Source organism: Trichechus manatus, unplaced genomic scaffold (genome assembly GCF_000243295.1).
Source record: "Trichechus manatus latirostris isolate Lorelei unplaced genomic scaffold, TriManLat1.0 scaffold00213, whole genome shotgun sequence".
Classification (NCBI taxonomy): Eukaryota; Metazoa; Chordata; class Mammalia; order Sirenia; family Trichechidae; genus Trichechus; species Trichechus manatus.
Genome location: NW_004444149.1, coordinates 513,015 through 532,891, shown reverse-complemented (window position 1 = coordinate 532,891; position 19,877 = coordinate 513,015). Strand labels below are relative to the sequence as shown.

The 19,877-nt window shown below is 51.6% G+C and overlaps 1 protein-coding gene across 1 annotated transcript in view; it reads right to left on the bottom strand.

Annotated features, from left to right (window-relative positions):
• Window positions 1-15,636: 15,636 nt before the first annotated feature.
• CRABP2 (cellular retinoic acid binding protein 2) overlaps window positions 15,637-19,877 on the bottom strand; it is a 5,154-nt gene continuing 913 nt past the window's right edge. The window contains exons 2-4 of the mRNA XM_004388470.1: window positions 16,558-16,736; window positions 16,230-16,346; window positions 15,637-15,687 (exon numbers count right to left, since the gene is read on the bottom strand). Coding sequence (XP_004388527.1) covers window positions 15,637-15,687; window positions 16,230-16,346; window positions 16,558-16,736 — 347 coding nt within the window. The remainder of the gene's footprint in view (window positions 15,688-16,229; window positions 16,347-16,557; window positions 16,737-19,877) is intronic.

The following is a 19,877-nucleotide window of genomic DNA, read 5'->3' as shown; positions in this document are numbered from 1 at the left end:
GCTGAGGCTGGGCTGAGGCTGGGCTGAGGCTGGGCTGAGGCTGCGCTGAGGCTGGGCTGAGGCTATGCTGGGCTAAAATACCAGGGAAGAGGCAGAAGGTGAGGTCTGTGTGTGGCGGTATCTGGATTCCTGTCCACACTTAGCTCCCGTTAGGTGTTTGCTGCGTGTCCAACCCCATGCTGGTCCTGACCACACCTCCAGGACTGACTTTGGCTCTGAGTGCCCTGCTGATGGAGGGCATAGACACACTGTCATGGACTTAATGGTGTCCCGCAAAAATATCTGTCAGCTGCACTGGGTCATGATTCCCAGTATTGTATGATTGTATACCATTTTGTAATCTGATGTGATTTCCTTATGTGTTGTAAATTCAATCACTATGATGTAATAAGATGGACTAGCGGCAGTTATACTGATGAGGTAGACAAGATTGGATAGTGTCTTAAGCCAATCTCTTTTGAGATATAAAAGAGAGAAGCGAACAGAGACACATGGGAACCTCATACCAAGAAAGCAGTGCCGGGAGCACAGCACGTCCTTTGGACCTGATGTTCCTGTGCACAGAAGCCGCCGGACCAAAGCAAGATTGATGACACGGACCTTCCTCCAGAGCCGACAGAGAGAGAAGGCCTTTCCCTGGAGCTTATGCCCTGAATTTGGACTTGTAACCCACTAGACTGTGAGAAAATAAATTTCTCTTTGTTAAAGCCATCCACTTGTAGCATCTCTGTTATAGCAGCTCTAGATGACTAAGACACACATCAACACACCACAGGGTGCCCATGAGTGAAGGATGCATTACCCAGAGGCAGCGTGGCAAAGCTGTTAAGAGCACAGGCTCTGGAGGCAGACCTGAGTTTGAGTCCTGGTGAGACAGGTAACCTTTGAGTCTCAGCTTTCTTATCTATAAAATGGGGACAATAATACCCACCCTCAACAGGTGCTCACTGTATATCTGTGGAATGAATAAGCGAGTGAATAAGGTGGGGGCGTTGGGGTTGTTACCAAGCATTCAGCTGTGAACACTCTTGCCTGCGTCTCCTGGTGCACATGTGCATGCTGTCCTTTTGGCTGTGACCTGGGAGTGGGATTACTGGTCCCAGGGAATGCACACCTTCCACCTCATTGGGTAATGCCACGTTGGTTTTTAAAGTGGTCAGACCAGCTTGCTCTCCCAAAAGCAGTGTATGGAGAGTTCATCTCCAACACTTGGTAGGCAGGCTATTTAATTTTTGATAACTGGGAGGTGTGTTCATTCAGTAAGATATCATACAACACTGAGAAGACATCCACATGGATGAACCTCACAAATCCCATGTTGAGCAGAAAAGCAAGCTGCAGTAACATACACACAGTAGGATACCATTCATACAGATGTGCAAAACACTACAACGCCAAACAATATATTATTTAGAGATACTTGCACATTCAGTAATATTTTTTAAAAGACAAAATAATCCTAAAAATAAAGATGAAGACAGTGGTTCCTCCTGCGGAGGGGAAAGAGGGTACAAGTGGAGCGTATGCTCAGGAGCTCTCAGGGGATTAAAAAGTTCACTACTCTTTATAATATAATTCTTTACTAATTAGTTTATGTGTATAAAACAGTTCTGGTAGCAGTAAGAATAGTATTGCCAGCACCCGTCTAACCTCAGGGGGAATAATGACCAGGATCAGCCCAAAGCTGATTCCCATGAGGTGGAGATCAGACACAACCTCTACTCTCCAACCTTTTTACCAAGTCTGCAGCAGCCATCCCTCTTACAGCACTCGCTACTTCTCTGCTGCTTTGATAATCCATCCCAATAGCCATACAGAACTCACAAACCATACTTATGGTGAAGTTGTTAATATTAAGGAACAGGGCACACCTTGGAATCAGGACCAACAGACTACAACTCACGATTAAGAAGCATGTAGGCAAAGTCTCCCTACTTCAGTGCAGGACAGCTCTCTCAGCTCCTCTCGATCCTGCAGGTCTCTCAGCCCCCTGAGGACAGGCTCCTCTTGGCCCTGCTGTCTGTCGCCACTGGCTCTGCTGCTGGCTCCTTTCCAGGCCTTTCACTGTCTTCAGAGTTAACAACCCTTGACTGTGTTACTTGTCTTTTAGGAAGTTCCTTGCCTCATCTCTCTTCTTTCCTGTTTCTGCTTCTTTCTGTCTGCAAAACCTCTGTGGGGTTGGCTTATATACACAACTCCTTGTAAATTTCAAGGCATGGCCCCTCCCAGCAGAGGGGAGGGCACAAACTGACCAATCCCCTCTCCGTAGGCCACAGACACTTCATTTGCATAGTAGGCTACAACTCAGCTCATTTGCTGTTGACCAATCCCTGGAAGGTGCATACCAATCACATGGCAGGCTGCAGCCCAGGACCAGACCAAAAGTATCAAACCAAGTTGTTTATAGCTTATCCGGGAAATGTCAATCAATCTGGACAAAAGTAACAAAACTTCCAGGGTAGAAAACCAGGGCAAAGGTAACTCTTCAGGGCTTAGGGGTACAATTTTTCAAGCTGTTTTTTTCCAAAGAACCAAGGCAAAAGGCCACGTAACGAAGCTCATTTACCACAATATGAAATATTTCAAAATAAATACATGCATAGGGTGGGGTCATCTTGGACTCTTTGGGTGGTGCCAATGGTTACCATGCTCAGCCACTAACCAAAAGGTTGACAGTTCAAGTCCACCCAAAGGCGCCTCAGAAGAATGATCTGGCAATCTAATTCTGAAAAATCATCATTGAAAATGCTACGGAGCAGAGTTCTACTCTGACATATGTGGGTTTGTCATGAGTTAGAGTCAATGACAGCACCTGGTTGCTTGGAGTTTTGGAGGTCGTCTTAAGTGTCCAGGGGCTCTTAGATACAAGAGCTCAGATTTTTCCTATGTGGTTCCAGCAGGCTGAACAAGGTTCCATGGGTGAATGTTATAGGGACTGGACTTCAGCCCAGACGAAAGGCTGTCACAATACTTGTTTCTGTACTGGAGCAGGCTGCCACCAGAGGGAGTAAGCGCCTGTTATTGGAGATGCTCAAGCACAGATCAGATAACCACTGGTAATTCATTTCAAGATCTGTCCTAGAGAATCTAGGTGGCTTCTTCAATCCCAGGGACTCCAACAGTCTAGGAATAACAACAATGCATCTTGATCCTCTTCTGGCCTCCCTGAAGAGCCTCAGTCCCCGCCCTGCACTATTCTTGGAGAGTTCTTCAGGTCAAAACAAGAGGTCTGGAAGTTAATTCCTGGAAAACCTTCCCTTCATTGTGGACGCAAACAGAAGTGGAGTGTGATAGGGAGGAGGAAGAGGCAGTGAACCACCAGCTCCTCTCCTGGCCGAGTAGGAAAGGGGACGTGGGGCTCAGGCTGGGGCCGAGGAGACTGACCAACTGGCAGGAGCAGCCTAAGGCATTCTGAAGCCCTGCCCACCCCTGTACCGTACAGAGCGTGAAACTCCCACCCGAGTCCTTTGCTGACTGTGATGTCCCAACGCACCACTAGGTGGAGCCAGAACACCAAGGCGCTCGCTCCTGCCCTGTTTATGGGATTTGGGGGTCAAGTAGTCTTCCTGCTGGGAGTCCTGAGTGAGAGGGGCCCACTAGGGGAGACTGCGGCGAGAAGGCATTAGGGGCTAGTCAGATCTGAGGAGACTGGGTAAGCGGTAGGAGGAGGGAATCTGGAGGGAGTCTCTCCCTGGCGGCTGGGGGAAGGAGGAGGTGTATTTATCTCTGAGCTGGTGGCATTAAAAATAACCAGGGCCCTCAGTAACCCAAGACCCTCAGCCTTTTATGCCAGGGTGGGGGCTGCCAGTGGGAAGTGAAGGGACAGAGTGATGAGGAAGCAGAAAATGGGGCAAGAAAAGTCACCTATCCTACCCCGCCCCCCAGCCTGGGGCCCCTGCGTGCCAGGGACTGGGCAGGCTGGTGCCCCATGGGCTGTCTGGAAGGAGGCAGGGAGGGAAGGAGGAGGGAAGAGGGGAGCCAGGCGGGAACAATGCTGGCCCTGAGCCAGGAGCTAGGAGTGGGGATGACTAAGGAGAGAGAGGAAGGGGAGAGAATCGAGGGGAGGAGAGAAAGAGAAAGAAAAGCAAGACAGAAAGATGGAGAGAGGTTCTCCACCTGGGTGCCCACACTATTCCCCTGACAGTCCCTACAGCCCCCTGAGGAAAGGAAGCTGTCCCCTGGGTTCCATTCCCATGAGGAGCTGAAGCTATAGCAGAAAACACCTAGGATAGCCTTCAGAAGGGACTTCCCAGGAGGAATGCAGTCAAACCTTGGGAAAGGGTGATCCAGAGAGGACTGGTAATTCCTGGGACTCAGCTGGGTTGTAGAACATGTTCTGCCCTGGATGGGGTGACCTCAGCTTTCTGATTTGGTGTTCCCACAGTTCCTTGGCTGATTTCTGAGTTGGGGCCATGATGACAATTACAGGAAAGTTTCACTGAAAAATTTAACCCCTACTTGGAGCTGTGAGGAAGGGGGCTGGAGCTGAAGGCCAGGCAGCCTGAGGATGGCAGAGGAGGGGATGGCTGGCGGCGGCTAGAGAGGGCCTTCCTTGACACCTTAGCCCACAGAGCTTGCCGTGGTGGTCCCCCCACCTGGCTCTGGAACTGAGGGCGAGTTGTAGGAGCTGATGAGCTTGGTACATGATAGGAGCTCAGTAAATCTTTCCTGAGTGGATGGATGGAAGGGCAGACACAAGCTCTTGAGTCAGGGACTCACCCGTGTCTGGCACATAGTTGATGCTCAGTAAACGCTGAGGGAAAGAAAGCTGCCATCTACCCAAGGCCGGACCTGGGTGGGAGCCCTGTCTTTGTAGGCACCCCAAGTGAACGTGATTGTCCTGAAAATAGTAATAATACTGTACCCATGTATGACCCAAGTGTGAGATGACCTGGTTCCTCTTGGGTCTCCTTATACTCAGCCCATCCTTGGGTGGGTTGAGGGCTGGACTGGGCCTCTGAGGAGCTCCTGTACCCCTCCCCTAGGCTGGCTCAGGAGTGGGAGGCTTTTCCTCCTCAGGCAGTTCTGGACTGAGCCCAGGACTCCCTGCCCTTAGGCTCCAGCTGAAACTTTAGCCCATAATCCCCCACCTGAGCCTGAAGGGCCTCACACCTGTCCTGGCCTCACAATCTGCAGCTAAGAAGGAGAGGAGTGAGGCCCAGGGCAGGGGCAGGGGCTTTCCCCAACTCCAGGGTGGGAGATGGGAGTTAGACTATGGGAGAAAGACTAACCTTCCCCTCCACACTGAAGAGCCCACTCCCCTCCTCCCCTCGATGGACAGAAAGAGGGCGTGCAGGGGTCTAGCTGACATCTGTTGAGACCAAGCTTGTTCTTACTGAACCCAAGCAGCCCCTCTTGTATGACCAATGATTTCCCTGATAGTTGAATGACATCCCTTTCTAGTCCTCAGTTTCCTCTCGCACAAAGGAGAGGCATGATCCCTGAGGTCCTTCCTTCTGGGACTCTGTTCTCTGACTCTAGAATTCCCAGCTTCTAAGATTCCACCTCAGGCTGCCGGAAGGGAAGGCTCATTGCCAAGGACTGCACAGCTGTCGGGATGCCCCAGATTGAGTCATCAGCATGAGTCCCAGCGTGGCCTGACACACCTGCTCACCTTAAGAGCCGGGGGTGGAAGTTGAGGCCAGAGGCCAGACTCCCCCAGCTGCCCCTAAATCTCCCCTGATGGCTTCCAGAATTGCCCCTCTCTCTGCCCGTCGGTCTCCCCACGCTCCCTGGGGGTAGCTGGATCCCTGGGGGATGTTGGGAGAGGCTGGCCCATCTGTGATGGGCTGGGACAGGAGCAAGGAGAGGTCTGAGGTTTCTGGGGTGCTGGGCAGGGGCAGAGGTCAAGCAGACATTTGTTGAGGGGGCAGAAGAATGGAGATGATGACCTTTTAAAGTCCTTTCCAGTTGGGGAGTGGAGGGCTGCAGCTCCAAGGGATGAGAAAGGGACCAGAATGTCATGGGGCATGAATGACGGTCCATGGGCTAGGGTTAAGTGGGGTCAACCCTATCTCACCCCACCCCCTTCCGTGCCAGTGACTGGGCAAGGGGCTGACCCTGCTGTGGGAGATCCATTGATCACAGCAGCTGTGGGGAGTCTGAAGGTAGGCAGCAGGGGTAGTTCAGGCAAACACTGATGGGAAATGAGAGTGGGGATGGGGGAAAGAGACCCAACTTCTGGGACCTCCAAGAAAAGAGTCAAAGGAGGGACCTGCCACATGCAAGGGTCTTCCAAGGAGGACTTCCTGTGAGTGGAAATGGGGATGGGCAAGGCAGGGGCCTCAGGACAGCTTCTTGGAAGAGAAGGAGGTTAGACATGGGAGGCACTTTCTAGGGGCTGGCACTCAAACAAAAGAAGGGGCTCCTCTAGGCATCCTCTTTTGATAAGAGCAAAAAGGCTCACCCTGAAGCAGGGACACTAAGAACAGACAGGGAGGAGGTCTCCCAGTGGCTGAAGGAAGGGATCTTGAACCCCGGGAGCCAGGCTTCTCTCGTGGGAGATGGTGAGGGAAGGGCCAGGCCTGGAGGGGGGACCTTGGCGGACCTGGCTGGGGTGGGGTTGCTGTTTGTCTGCCAGGTTGCTGCCGCTGCCTGGGAAGAACCCAGCCCCGAGATCCTTATCCAGAGCAGGAACAGAACTGGTTTCTCGACTGGCTTCGCCAAGGGGGAGAAGGACAGGAAGAAGCCGCTGAGAGGTCAGGAGGGCAGTGCCAGGCCTGAGGAAGAGGTGTGAGGACCCAACCAGGGGACCCAGTGGACCCCACTAGAACAACACTCTCAACCCATCTCCACTGGGGCCTCTGTTGGCAAATGTGTCTGCATCTTGCTTGCGTGATTGATTTGCTTTCCTTATAGACTGAAGGACCCCTAGTCCCCCACCCCCTCTAGGCTGTCACCTTCTTTCACAGGTAGGACTGGCCCAGCCAGGAGAAAGAGCTGGTTGGGCTCAGCCCCCGTCTCCCTTTCTGTCTCTACCCCATCCCCCACCAACAACTTGAAAGCATCTGAGGTCAGTCACTGCCGGCTGGCGGGAGGGGTCAAGGAGCTGGCAAGAGGTGGGGACTCTGGGGATTCTCCTCAGAGCCCAATCCCTTTCATTCCCCGCCACAAAGGGCCCAGTGGCCCGAAGCCCATCCATCTTGTGCTTGTGGCGGGCCCTCAGCAGCCCTTTGTCAGGAAACTGGGGTCAGAGGGCCTGGCCTGGCATGCCCTCTCTCCTCTGACCCCACCCCTCCAACCCTTTCTTCCCTCTTCTCCCCGCCCCTGGGGTCACTCAGCCCCCTCCTGTCAGGATCACCCCCTTTCTCCTAAGGCTCCTCCCCCACTCTCTCCTCCTTGTCCTTCTCTGTCCCTCGCTCTCTCTGCCTTTGGGGGCCTTCCTGAGTCTGGTTCCACTTCTCCTAGTCCCTCCTTTCTGGATTCCTGTAACTTGGCTCTTTCTGCCACACGTAGGCATGGAGTGTCCCCCAGTGCTAGGGGGTCTTAGAGGCACCACAGGCCCTGGGCTCCTCTGGACTTTATCCTCTTTGACTTCAGCCATGTTCTGAGTCTGCGGGTTTTCACATCACTGGGCTTTTCTCTTGGCTCTGTGCTCCCGTCTCTTGCGAGGGGGTTTATCTCTGCCTCAGTTTCCCTAAGACCTTGGTGTAGACTCTCACAGTGCCTATCAGTCCCCCTGCCATGTCTGTCAGCTCCCCAGCCCCAGGGAAGAGTCATTTTCTTCCTAGATCTCCCCTCCTCGCTTTGTCCTTCTAAGACCTCCAGCCCTGCTTGTTCTGGCCCTGGAAGGATTGCCACTCTGTGGCCCAGACTGCTTTGCTGCCCAAGATGGGAGCTTCTGTGAATTTCCTCCCAAATGCACTGCCTGTAATAACGTGTTGCCAAGCAGTGAAGGCCCAGGTAACGGAAGAGGAGCCCAGAAGGGCCCTCAGAATGGGAGGGGAAGCTGGAGGAAATTTCTCATGGGCTGGGCCAGGCTGGGCCAGCAGGGTGAGGGCCCCTCCCTGATCCAATCTCTCATCCATGACTGTAGTTTCCTTGTCATCTCAGGCTGGCAGGCAGGAAAGTCCTGGAGAAGCAGAGCCAGAGGAAAGGGCCTGGCCCTTGTCCTTTAGGAAACCCCAGTCTGAGAGGGGAGACACAACCACTGCCTTCAGGGAGCTCCCCATCCTACGTGGGAGACCCAGCCCCTGCCCTCAGGGATTCTCTGAGAAAAAGAAATAGGCCTCTCCTCTCTCCCCTTCTCAACAACTGTGTTCCAGAAAAAGACTGAAACTAGTCAGAGAAACAAGAGCAGAAGCTCTGGACAGACTGACAGAGTTCCCCTAGGAATCGGGCAGGGAGGGCTTAGAAAAAGGCTTCTCCAGCAGTGAGAGTGGGGAGTCCAGTTAAGATGGGAAGGGGTGAATGGGGAATCAGACAACCTGGATAAGGACCAGATGGAGCTGGGGGTCAAGGATGGGGTGAGACGGGAGGAAGTAATGCAGAAAGGAGGAGAAGAGGCTGGGGCTGAGGAGTTAGAGTTCTTCTGGATTAAAGCAAACAAACAAACAAAAACAAAACGGGCTTCCAGAAAGACCCTCTCGGGCAGCCGGCCCAGTGACCGAAGCCAGAAGCCGAGAGCCACTCTTTTGTTTTTGGTGAAAATATACATAAGAAAACATATACCATCTCAATAATTTTCTACCTGTATGATTCATTGACATTGATTACATTCTTCAAGTTGTGCTACCATTCTTGCTATCCTTTTCCAAATCATTCCACCATCATTAACATATACTTAATGCCCCCTAAGCCCTGGTGTGCAATGGTTAAGTGCTCAGCTGCTAAGTGAAAGGTTGGTGGTTCCAACTCACTCAACGGCTCTGAGGGAGAAAGACCTAGAGATCTACTTCCGTAAAGATAACAGCCTAGAAAATCCTATGGGGCAGTTCTACTCCGTCACATGGGGTCACAATGAGTTGAAATCGACTTGATGGCACCTAACAACAATGACAATCATAAACTCCCTGTTGTGGATTGAATAGTGTTCCCCCCAAAACATGTGTTGTAAATCCTAACTCTATACCTGTGGTGAGAATCCCATTTGGGAATGGATTTTCTTTGTTATGTTAATGAGACAGTATTAGAATAGGGTGTATCTTAATCTCCTTTGAGATATAACATAAGCAAGTGAGCAAGCAGAGATGGGGAAGAGAGATGCCAAGCCACGTGAGGATCGCCCAGGAGCAGAAGTTCAAAGAGACAAGGACCTTCCTCCAAAGCCAACAGAGAGAGAAAGCCTTCCCCTAGAGCTGGCACCCTGAATTCAGACTTCTAGCCGCCTAACTGGGAGCAAATAAATTTCTGTGTGTTAAACCCACCCATCTGTGGTATTTCTGTTACAGCAGCACTAGATAACTAAGACACCCTTCTTTTCCCCTCCCTTCCACCACTACCAAAACCAAAAACCCAACCCATTGCCATCAAGAGTTGATTCTGACTCATAGCGACCCTATAGGATGGAGTAGAACTGCCCCATAGGGTTTCCAAGGAGCAGCTGGTGAATTTGAACTGCTAACCTTTTGGTTAGCAGCCGAGCTCTTAACCACTATGCCACCAGGGCTCCTCCACCACTAGTAACCACTAATAATCCTTGGTTTTTATATATTTGCTTGTTTTGTATTATACAGTATTGATCTTTCTGTGCCTGACTGATTTCGCTCAGCATGCTGTTTTCAAGGCTCATCCATGTGGTGGCATATGTCAGACTTCATTTCTCTTTATGGCTGAGTAGTATCTCATTGTGCGTTTAGACCACATTTTGTTTATCCATTGATCTGTTGATGTTCTGCAACGAACACCGGTGTGCAGGGTTCTGTTCACTCCCTGCCTTCACTTCTTCTGGGTACATATACAGGATTGAGACTGCTGTGTTATTCGGTAGTTCTAAGGAGCCCGGGTGATACACCGATTAGGTGCTCAGCTGCTAACCGGAAGATCGGCAGTTCGAACCCACCGTCTGCTCCTCGGGCAAAAGATAGGGCAATCTGCTTCCGTAAAGATTACAGTCGTGGTACCGATTTTCGGTTTACAGTGATGGCAAAATTTAATTGAGTCAGGGTAGGGTTGCACAGCTGATGATGGTTAAGTGCTGTCAATAATTTGTACACCTGTGAAAAGTTGAATTGGCAAACGTTGTGTGATAGTCATAATTACAACAACAAAAGAGTAGCTGCTGAGGCTGCTTATGTCCAACCAAACACCTCATGGGATTTGGTTCCTTCGTTCAGAGGTTTAAGGTCATGGTTTCAAGGGACATCCCAGTTAATTGGCCTAATAACATGTTTAGTGCTTCTTCTGTTCGTTGCTTAGTGCCTGGGGTCTTAAAAGCTTGCAGGCAGCCAACCAAGGCACAAAAATTGGTCTCTATTCGCTTGGAGCAACAGAGGAAGAAGGGGAGTCAGGAATAGGAGGAGGAAATGGAATGTGTGGCTAATTGCCTCCAAGAACAACTGCTTCCTTTGCCATGAGACCAGAAGAACTCGATGATGCCCAGCTACCATTTCTGAATATTTCGATCAAAGATTCTATAGAAGAATCCTGATCAAAAAGGGGGAAATGCAGAACGGAATTTCAAATTCTCATGGAATCCAGACTTTCTGGAGCGATGGAGGCTGGATGAACCTCTGAAACTATTGCCCTGAGATAATCTTTAAACCTTAAACCAAAAATATCCCCTGATGTCTTCTTAAAACCAAATAATAGTTTAGCTTAACTAGTAAAAAATATCTGCCTTGCACGTTGTGAACTAGCTATATGGGATCTTTTAAGAACTAGCTGTATGGGATCAAATTGACATCAGCAACTGGAAAGGTTAGACAGGAACCTTAGGGGGCAGTTAGTTTATGGTAATGGGTGGGGGGAACAGCTCAGAAAAGGAGGGTAAGAATGGTTGCACAACTCGAAGAACGTAATCAATGTCACTGAATTGTACATGCAGAAACTGTTGAATTGGTGTGTGTTTTACTGTGTATATTCTCAACAACAACAACAAAAAGATTACAGTCTTGGGAACCCTATCGGGTGGTTCTACTCTGTCCTATAGGTCCGCTATGAGTGGAATCGACTCAGTGGCAAGGGGTTTGGTTTGATTTTATGGTAGTTCTATGTTTAACTTTTTGAGGAACTGCCAAACTGTTTTCCACAGTGGTTGTACCATTTCCAATAGCCACTCTTCACACCCTCACCCCCCTCACCCCCCATCCAATGCATCACTGGGTCTGCACTTTCCTCCATATATCTCTGCCCTCTGCCTGGAGCACCTAATCAGGCTCCCACAGGCTTTTCCTTCTCTCCTTTTCTCCAGCCCACCTCCACCTGGTAGCCGGAGGGAATTCTTAAAAACATTAGCAGGATGCCACCCCTCTTTAAAATCCGTCAATGGCTTCTCATCGCTCTTAGAATAAAATAAATATTTACCATGGTCTTCAGGTCCTTCAGCTTCTCCATGATCCAGCCGCTGACGATCCCTCCAGCCGTCCTGCGCTCCTGTCTCCTGGACCTTGGACTTTGCTGCCTTGAGGTCTTTGTCCCATGGTTCTCTCTGCCTAAAGCACCTTTTCCTCTGTTCTCTTTACCCGATCATTTCTTTAGGTCCCACCTTAAGTGCTTTGTCCTCCAAAAATCCTTCCTTACCTGACACTTCTGCCTCACCCCCAATCTAAATGACGTCCCCCCATCCCTCTATCCACACCCCGTTTGCTTCTTCATAGCACTTACCACAATATGCAAGTATATATTTATTAGAGCTTTCTTTTCTTCTAGTCCCTGGTTAAGTGGTTCAAAGTCACCTCGGAAGAAAGGCCTGGCGATCTGCTTCCCAAAGATCACAGCCTTGAGAACCCAATGGAGCAGTTCTACTCTGCACACATGGGGTCGCCATGAGTCAGAATCCACTCAATGGCAACTAACAACAACAATTTATTTTTTAATTGCCATCTATCTGCACTAAAGTTCTGTTGCCCCCACAGGCCCCTTAAGGTCAGGGATCTTGTCCGTTTTATTCATTGCTGTGTTCTCAGCACCGGGACGGTACCAGGCGCTGGCCTGCTTGGAAACCTACTGCTGTCGAGTGGATTTTGATCCATAGCTACCCCATAGGATAGAGCAGAACTGCCCCATAGGGTTTCCAAGGCTGTAATCTTTACGGAAGCAGACTGCCACATCTTTCTCCCGAGGAGCAGCAGGTGGGTTCAAACAGCCCACCTTTCAGTTAGCAGCCGAGTGCTTAACCATTGCACCACCAGGGCTCCTTGGAGTGTCTTGGGAAAGAATTGTTAGATGAATCAATGAAGGGGCCGCCTTCTTCACCCCACAGTCAGAGAGGGGACCCACTGTCCCAAGGACTCTGGACTCCTCTCCCCACTCCCTGGCACCCACTGGATGCAGCCTGTGGCCTCTCACGGGGCCATGGTGCAGGAGTGAGGCCCAGGTCTGGCCCCAGGGCACATGGGCTTGCAAGGAGAGGTGGCTCCTCTGTGGATACAGAGGCTGTGCAGCGTGACCGTGACCGTGACCGCACTGATGGAGGGAGAGGCTGCCTCAGGCTGTGAGGAGCGAGGCTTTGAGAAGAGCTGGTGCCAGTGGGCAGAGAGGGTGGCTAGCCATCCAGGAGGGGTTTGCGCAGAGGCCTACTTGGAGGAGGGTGCGCAGTGAGGGAGGGCTGGGGGCCTGCCCGGAGGAGGGTGTGCAGTGAGGGGGGACGGGGACCATGTCTTGGAAGGCCTCTAATACCAGTTTGGACTTTATTCTGGACAAAAAGAAGGGAGGCTGGTAAGGTGAGCTTTTGTTTTGTTTTTTAAACAGAGCCGTGATACAATAACATTTATGTTTTAGAAAGATTGTTCTGGTAGCATTGTGGAGGGTGGTTCAGAGAGGTGGGACTATAATTTTTCAAGAGCTTACTATGGTTAAGTGGACATTGGTGGATCAGGGGTAGAATCTCACCTTCCATGCGAGAGACCAGGTTTGACTCCTGGCCCATGCACCTCGTGCGCAGCTACCGCCCGTCTGTTGGAGGAGGCTTGCATATAGTTATGATGCTGAAGAGGTTATCAACAGAGCTGCCAGACTAAGACAGGCTAGGAAGAAAGGCCTGGCAATCTACTTCTGGAAATCAGCCAGTGAAAACCCTATGGATCGCAATGGTCCGATCTGCAACCAGTCATGGGGATGGTGCTGGACGGGGCAGTGTTTCGTTACACTGCACGTGGGGTCTCCATGAGTCGGGGGCCAACTCAATGGCAGCTAACAGCAACTACTTGTGAGGTGGATGTTATAATTGCCATTCTATACAGATAAGAAAATTATGAGTCATAGTGCCTGTCATGGTTTGAATTATGTCCCCCAAAAAATGTGTGTATCAATTTGCCTGGGCCATGATTCCCAGAATTGTGTGGTTGGCCTCCATTTTGTGATCGTAATTTTATGTGAAAGAGGATTAGGGTGGGATGGTAACACCACCTTTACCCAGGTCACATCCCTGATCCAATGTAAAGGGAGTTTCCCTGTGGTATGGCCTGCACCACCTTTTATCTCTCAAGAGATAAAATGAAAGGGAAGCAAGCAGAGAATTGGGGACCTCATACCATCAAGAAAGCAGTGCCGGGAGCAGAGAGTGTCCTTTGGACCTGGGGTTCCTGCTCAGAGAAGCTCCTAGTCCGAGGGAACACTGAAGAGAAGAAGGCCGACAGAGAGAAAAAGTCTTCCCCTGGAGCTGATGCTCTGACTTTGGACTTTTAGCCTACTTTAACTGTGAGGAAATAAACTTCTCTTTGTTAAAGCCATCCATTTGTGGTATTTCTGTTATAGCAGCACTAGATGACTAAGACAATGCCCCTTTTCATTGGAAAACTTCTCCTTCCCATCCCATGGGATTATGGCGGGATTCTCATTCACGGGGCTCCACCTGTTCCTTGGCCATAGGTGTGATGAGGCCCAGGCCCGGCCAATCGCTGGGCCCCTTTCCCTGCCAAATGCGGCTAGTCCAAGGGATTGTTGTGTGATCCAAGCAGGACCAAATGAAGTTCTTCTGGGAGGCTGAAGACATGACCCTGGGAGTCTTCCTCTTTTTTGGATCTCAAGCTATAACCATATAAGCTTGGGATGTCAGAAGCCAATTTCCCATGACTTGGAGAAAATTCTGTGACAAGACTGAATCTGGTCAATGCACAAAAACAAAAACAAAAACAAAAAACAACCCAGAAATGAGCAGGAATGGCTGAAGAGGGAAAAATTGAGGACCTTGTTGGAGACCCTGGATCTAGCCACACCTGAAGCTAGACCCAGCTGGAACTTCCCATTACATAAGCCATTCAATCACATTATTTTCGGTTTAAAAAAAAAACCCAAAAACTAAGGCTCACAGAAACTAAGTAACTTGCCCAAAGCTACACAACTAGTTAATGGTAGAAGCAAGATTTGAACTCCTGTTTTTAATTCCAACACCTGTGCTCATCTTACTCTGTCATGCAAGACAGGCACACCAGTCAGAAGCCACTGCTATATAAAACCAGGCCAGCAATGAGAAGGTTCTGATCTAGGGCAGTGGCCTGGGAGGGAGAAGAGGACGGGTTTGCGAGAGATCATGAAGGAATTTGAGAAGACTTAGACGTGGGTGTGGAAGTAGATCACCAGACCTTTCTTCAGGGGGTTGGGGGCCTGGAAGATCTAGGAGCCAGGGGCAGAAGGGGTGGATGGGAGATTTCAAGGCAGGGACGGAGGACAGTAACAGAGATGGCCTTGTCTTAGACACAGAGGGCCAACAGGCAGGATGAGACCGCTCGCCAAGAGACCTGGGCAGGAGCGAGGGCCAGCTCGTGGGCGTGTATGAGCTCATCTGGGGAACCATGTGGGAGACTGAGGCTAGGCCTGGGGCTGCCCACAGATGGGGGCTGGAGGAGAGAGAAGGAACAATTGGAGGAGGAGGAGAAAGCTGTTTTACTATCAGGGAAAACATGAGAAGAGATGGCATTGTGCCTGCAGGAGGTCAGGAGGAGGAGGCCCTGGTGATTTGGAAGCCAGAGTAGGGGACTAAGGAGGCTGGAGGAGAGGAAGTGGAGGAAGGGAAGGATTGTTTTCTCCCCATCCCCATTGTACAACTCAAATCCATGCTGCCGAAACATCACCTCTTCCCCACACTATGTTTCAAAGGCAAAGCTGAACTCAGACAACATATCTACCCCTTTCCCACTGAATCAGAAACCAGTTTATTTATTTTTTTAAACATTTTAATAAAATTAACAAAATAAATATTCTAAACTGTATAGGCTACAGGGACGAAGTGAGGAAGCCAGGGGACCAGTCTTGCCCACTCTGGCCCTTAGGTGCCCTCAGAGACCTAAGGGCTGGGACTGCTGACTTGGGGAGGGGGGAGAGTGATTCCGGAGTGGGTGATCTGGGCTCTTGCAATCCATCCCTCTTTGGTGGAATGGGGATGGGAGAAGGGGTCAAAAAAAAAGCAGAGACCCAGTGACTCCCAGAAGTGACCAGGGTGAGGGGAGAGCTAGCCTAGAAGGAGGGGGTGGGACAGAATGGGAGTAGGGTGGTGAGCATGGGCTGGGGTGGCCTCGGGCAGCTCAAACCCATGGCCACTCACTCTTGGACATAGACCCTGGTACACACAACGTCGTCTGCCGTCATGGTCTGGAAAGACAGAAGTAATTGTTAGCTGGGAGGCCCCTTGGGTCCTGTGGCATTGGGGGAGGAGGGTTGAATGGCCTCCAGGTGCAAACCTGCTTCTTGGCTCAGGACAACAGGCACGAGCTGGTCTCAGAATGCCTGGGCATCATTGGAGGGATGATAGCAATAGAGTCCCAGGGACCCCTCCCACCGCCCCCTCCCCAAGCCAAGTAGATCGCCCGGAGAACTGCTGGGGCCCCTCAGTGCTTGTCCCTGCTGACATATGCAAGGCAGACCCCTGCTCAGGATGGAAGGCACAGAGCACTCCGTTCCCAAATTCTGATTCTCTGACAACAGGGTGCCATCTTGTAGGTTGGGAGCCTTTGCTCCACACAGAAGGGGCACCACAGGGGATAGGAACAGCGTAATTCAGTTCCAGCAGCCCCATCAGGAGGGTGGGGAGACCAACCATGGTTGTCCTTGAGCTTCCTGCACCTTAGAGTCTCCCAAATAATCACGCAAGGTGAGGCTGGGTTTGTTCTTAGCCGGGAGGAAGAAGGGCTCACCAGGATCAGCTCGCCATCGTTAGTCAGTTCTCTGGCCCAGGAGGTCTTGGGGCCCTCTCCCTTCAGAAGCCTCTGCTCACAGATGAGTTTGTTCTCACTCTCCCATTTCACCAGGCTCTGCAAGGGAGAGGTGGTCAAGTGAACTGGCTCCACACCAAGGAAATGCAGCAGGAGGAATAAAGGCTGGGCCCCCTACCTGTTCCCCTACCCACCAACACTGGGGACTTCCTCCCCTAGGAATGGAAAAAAGACTCAAGGACACACTGAACTGGCGTGTTGAGGAGGGCAATGGATGCCATGATCCCAAGGGCCCCTTGCTGGCATTCACCTTACAGGGTCTCCCATCCACGGTCTGCTCTTCAAACTCCTCCCCAACCTTGAAGTTGATCTCCGTGGTACGAACGGTGGTAGAGGTTTTGATGTAGAAAGTGTCTCCCTCCTGTTTGATCTCCACCGCTGGCTTAGATGCCGCAGCCACGGCAATCTTTCTCAACATCATGTTCACGCCTGTAGAGGGGAGAGGCTCACCTTTTGGGGTGCTCCAGGCACCTGCCCATACCTAACCTCCCCCACCGGACAGCTGGAGCTGGCTGGGCTGTGAGTGGCTGGTGGAGGGAGGGAGTCTGTCTGGGTGTCCCGGAAGGTACCTGGGCAGAGACGGCAGGTGGCGAAGCCCAGTGCCCTGCCCTCAGGAGTCCTGCTCCTGCTGTGGCCCCACCTCGTTGAGCCTGCAGGCCTGGATGGGGTTCCCCAAGTCTCAGCTCTGCACTCACACGGTTCTCTGGGGCAGCTCTTCTCTGTGCCCCTCATGCAGCAAGCACCCTGCTGCAGGCCTCACCTTGGCTCTGCTCACCTGACTTCCGGCCCTTTGTCCACCTCTTCTGGGGTGGGCTCATTTGGGTCACTGTGTCTTCACCCCTGCCCCAGTGCAGGGCGGACCCTCCCCAATCAGGCCCCTCGGATCATGTCCTAGAAAGTAGGGGCCACTTCCCTCTGCTCTATCCACCCCTCTGTCTGGGGCCAGGAAGGCCTTTGTTTGCCCCAGTCTCTGCCTCTCCTAAACAGGAGAAAAAACTAAAACCAAACCCATTGCTACTGAGTCGATTCCAGCTCATGGTGACCTCTTGTGTTACAGAGTAGAACTGCTCCATAGAGTTTTCTTGGCTGTAATCTTTATGCAAGCAGATCGCCAGAGCTTTCTTCTGCAGCACCACTGGGTGGATTCAAACCACCAATCTTTAGGTTAGCAGTTGAGCAGGAATCCTCAGCAGGTGAACGTGGAACAGTTGTGTCCCTCTCTAGACTGGCCAGCAGCCTGGGAGGCCTGGGAAGCCAGAGCCATTAGACTGTGATTTCCATCTAGCTTAGCCCCCTTACCAGCTGGGTCTTCCTGGGCAAATGGCATAACCTCTCTGAGTCTTAGTTTCTTCCACTGAAAAATGAAATAATAGCCTCTTCAAACGCCTATCAAATGGGAGGGTGTGTGTTCAGGACCTAGCACACATGTGCCAGGCACACCTTTAAGTTCTTGGGGAACAGCGGCTCTTGTTATTGTTGCTATTATTGTTACTGATAAAAGAGAAGGCAAAGAGAACATCAGAGCTGGGGCTCAAAGTTCCCTGCATCAGATTTCCGGCTCATCTGCCCTCCTGGAGGGCTCCCATGCCCTTCTCTTCTTAAGGGAACTCCCTCCTGCCCCAAAGAAAGGACAGAAAGGGACACTGCCCCCCACCTTACACCTCAGGTGGGTCAGGCCTTCTCATTCAGCCTCTGTGGATTCTGAGCCCCTGTGCCCCCCATGCCTTTCCCCAGATTGGACCCCTTTTCTTTGTTCCCTGGTTATTAGGGGGGGTGGGGGAGACAGGAGAGGGCCCCTGTGGTGGGAAGACCAGCAGGTAGGGAAGCATTTCTGGCCTTGGCCCAGGCCTAAGCTCTACACCCCCGCCTGGCCTGGCCTGGCCTGGCCTCCTGTGCTGAACTGGAGCAGAACCCTTCGGGAAGTAACAGCTGAGAAGGGGGCCAGCCTGGGCTGGGCCAGGCAAGTGGGGTTCCTCTGCCCCTGATCTGGCTCAGACTCCCTGACCCTGGGTCCAGATCTGGGTTCCTAGAGCAACACCAGTCCCCTTCCTCCTGTCTCAAACACAAGGGAGAGGCAGGGGGAGCCCTGTCCTTCAGGAGACCTTGGAAGCCCACCTCTTGGCTGTTGATCTATTAGGGCCAGGGAGAACTAGAGTTCGTGTACCCAGGCCCCATTGACTTGGTAGTGGGCAAAAGGACCACTTCACTCTCTGCCTCTAGCTGGAAAGTCTATCCTGCTATCTAACCTCCATCTTTCCTATTACAGCAGCAGTGTGTGCCATGAGCACCACACTGGATGAGACAGGCATCCCCCAAATATCTGAGCATCCCTCGTCAGGAGGGGGGCCCTCCAGTGGGACAAATGGGAATGAGAAGAGACCGAGGTTCCTGGGAGGCAAGGCTGGAGTCAGAGGGGCCATCCCTCCAGCCAGCCCCTGCTGCCTACAGAGCTGGGGGCTGGCTCAGCTGGCCTTGGTTGACTCGGGACTCTGTTTGTCTAACAGGTCTGTTTTCAATCTGCTCCCCCCCCCCCCCCCCGCAGGGCCTGAGGAGGGCACGTGGCTCTGACGGACCCTGCAGGGAGGACAAACAGACTGAAGACAGACAACAGGGTTAGGTCTGGATCTTACTCTCCAGCTGGGGTCTGGGGGTATGCCAGGCCACCCCCTCATCCATTAGGGACAGGGGCCGGAATCCAGAGAAGATGGGTGAGGGAGGAGTGACATCTAGGCCTTCTGAAGGGAAAATTTCTATCCTTTGGCCTTTAATTTCAGAAAAGGCAGAGCAAGGGCTGACATGCCTGTAGTAAGTATTGCGGTTTGATTGCAGGAAGAACTAACTCTATGTCAAGGAATAATGGAAATCGCTGCTCTTCCCACAGCATTTCCAGACCCTTCCTCAGTCCAGATGGACTGCTACAGCTCCCTGCCCCACACAGGGTGCCCCTCCAGCCCAAAGAGGGTCTCTGTGTTCAGTCCAGAAATTAAAGTCTTGGGAAGGATGCTGGGTGACCCTTAGGCTCCAGGGCTCCCAGGCCCCCCTCCCAATTCCTGGCTGTCTTGAATGCAGTCTAACCTCCATCTTCTCCCAGAGCGATCCCTCCAGTCATGGAACCCTGGTTCTCTTCCCATCCCCAGATCCTTCAGCCAGCCCCCCTGTCCCCAGAAGTCTGGAAGGCTGAAAGGGCAGTTAAGATGGTTCAGCTCAATTTCCCACTCAAATATACTGAATCAGAATCTACATCTTAACAAGATCCCCCAATCTTGTTAAGATGTAGATTCTGATTCAGCATGTCCAGGTGGAAATTCAAATTCTTGGCAGGGGGTGGAACCAGAACGAACTGGTTGGAAGCCCTGGTTCAGCTTCTATTACCTCAGACCGATGTACCCAGCTGGGTAGGAGCGGGTCTCCGCTGATGCGGGGAGGAGGGAACTGGGATTTTCAGAAATGCGGGGGGGTGGGGTGGGGGGGTTGAGGTTTCACACGAAGCCATTTGCTGAAATCCAAGAAAGTGATAATTATCCAGAGCGATTTTAGGACTCTGGAGTTGCTCGCTGTAGAAAAATATTT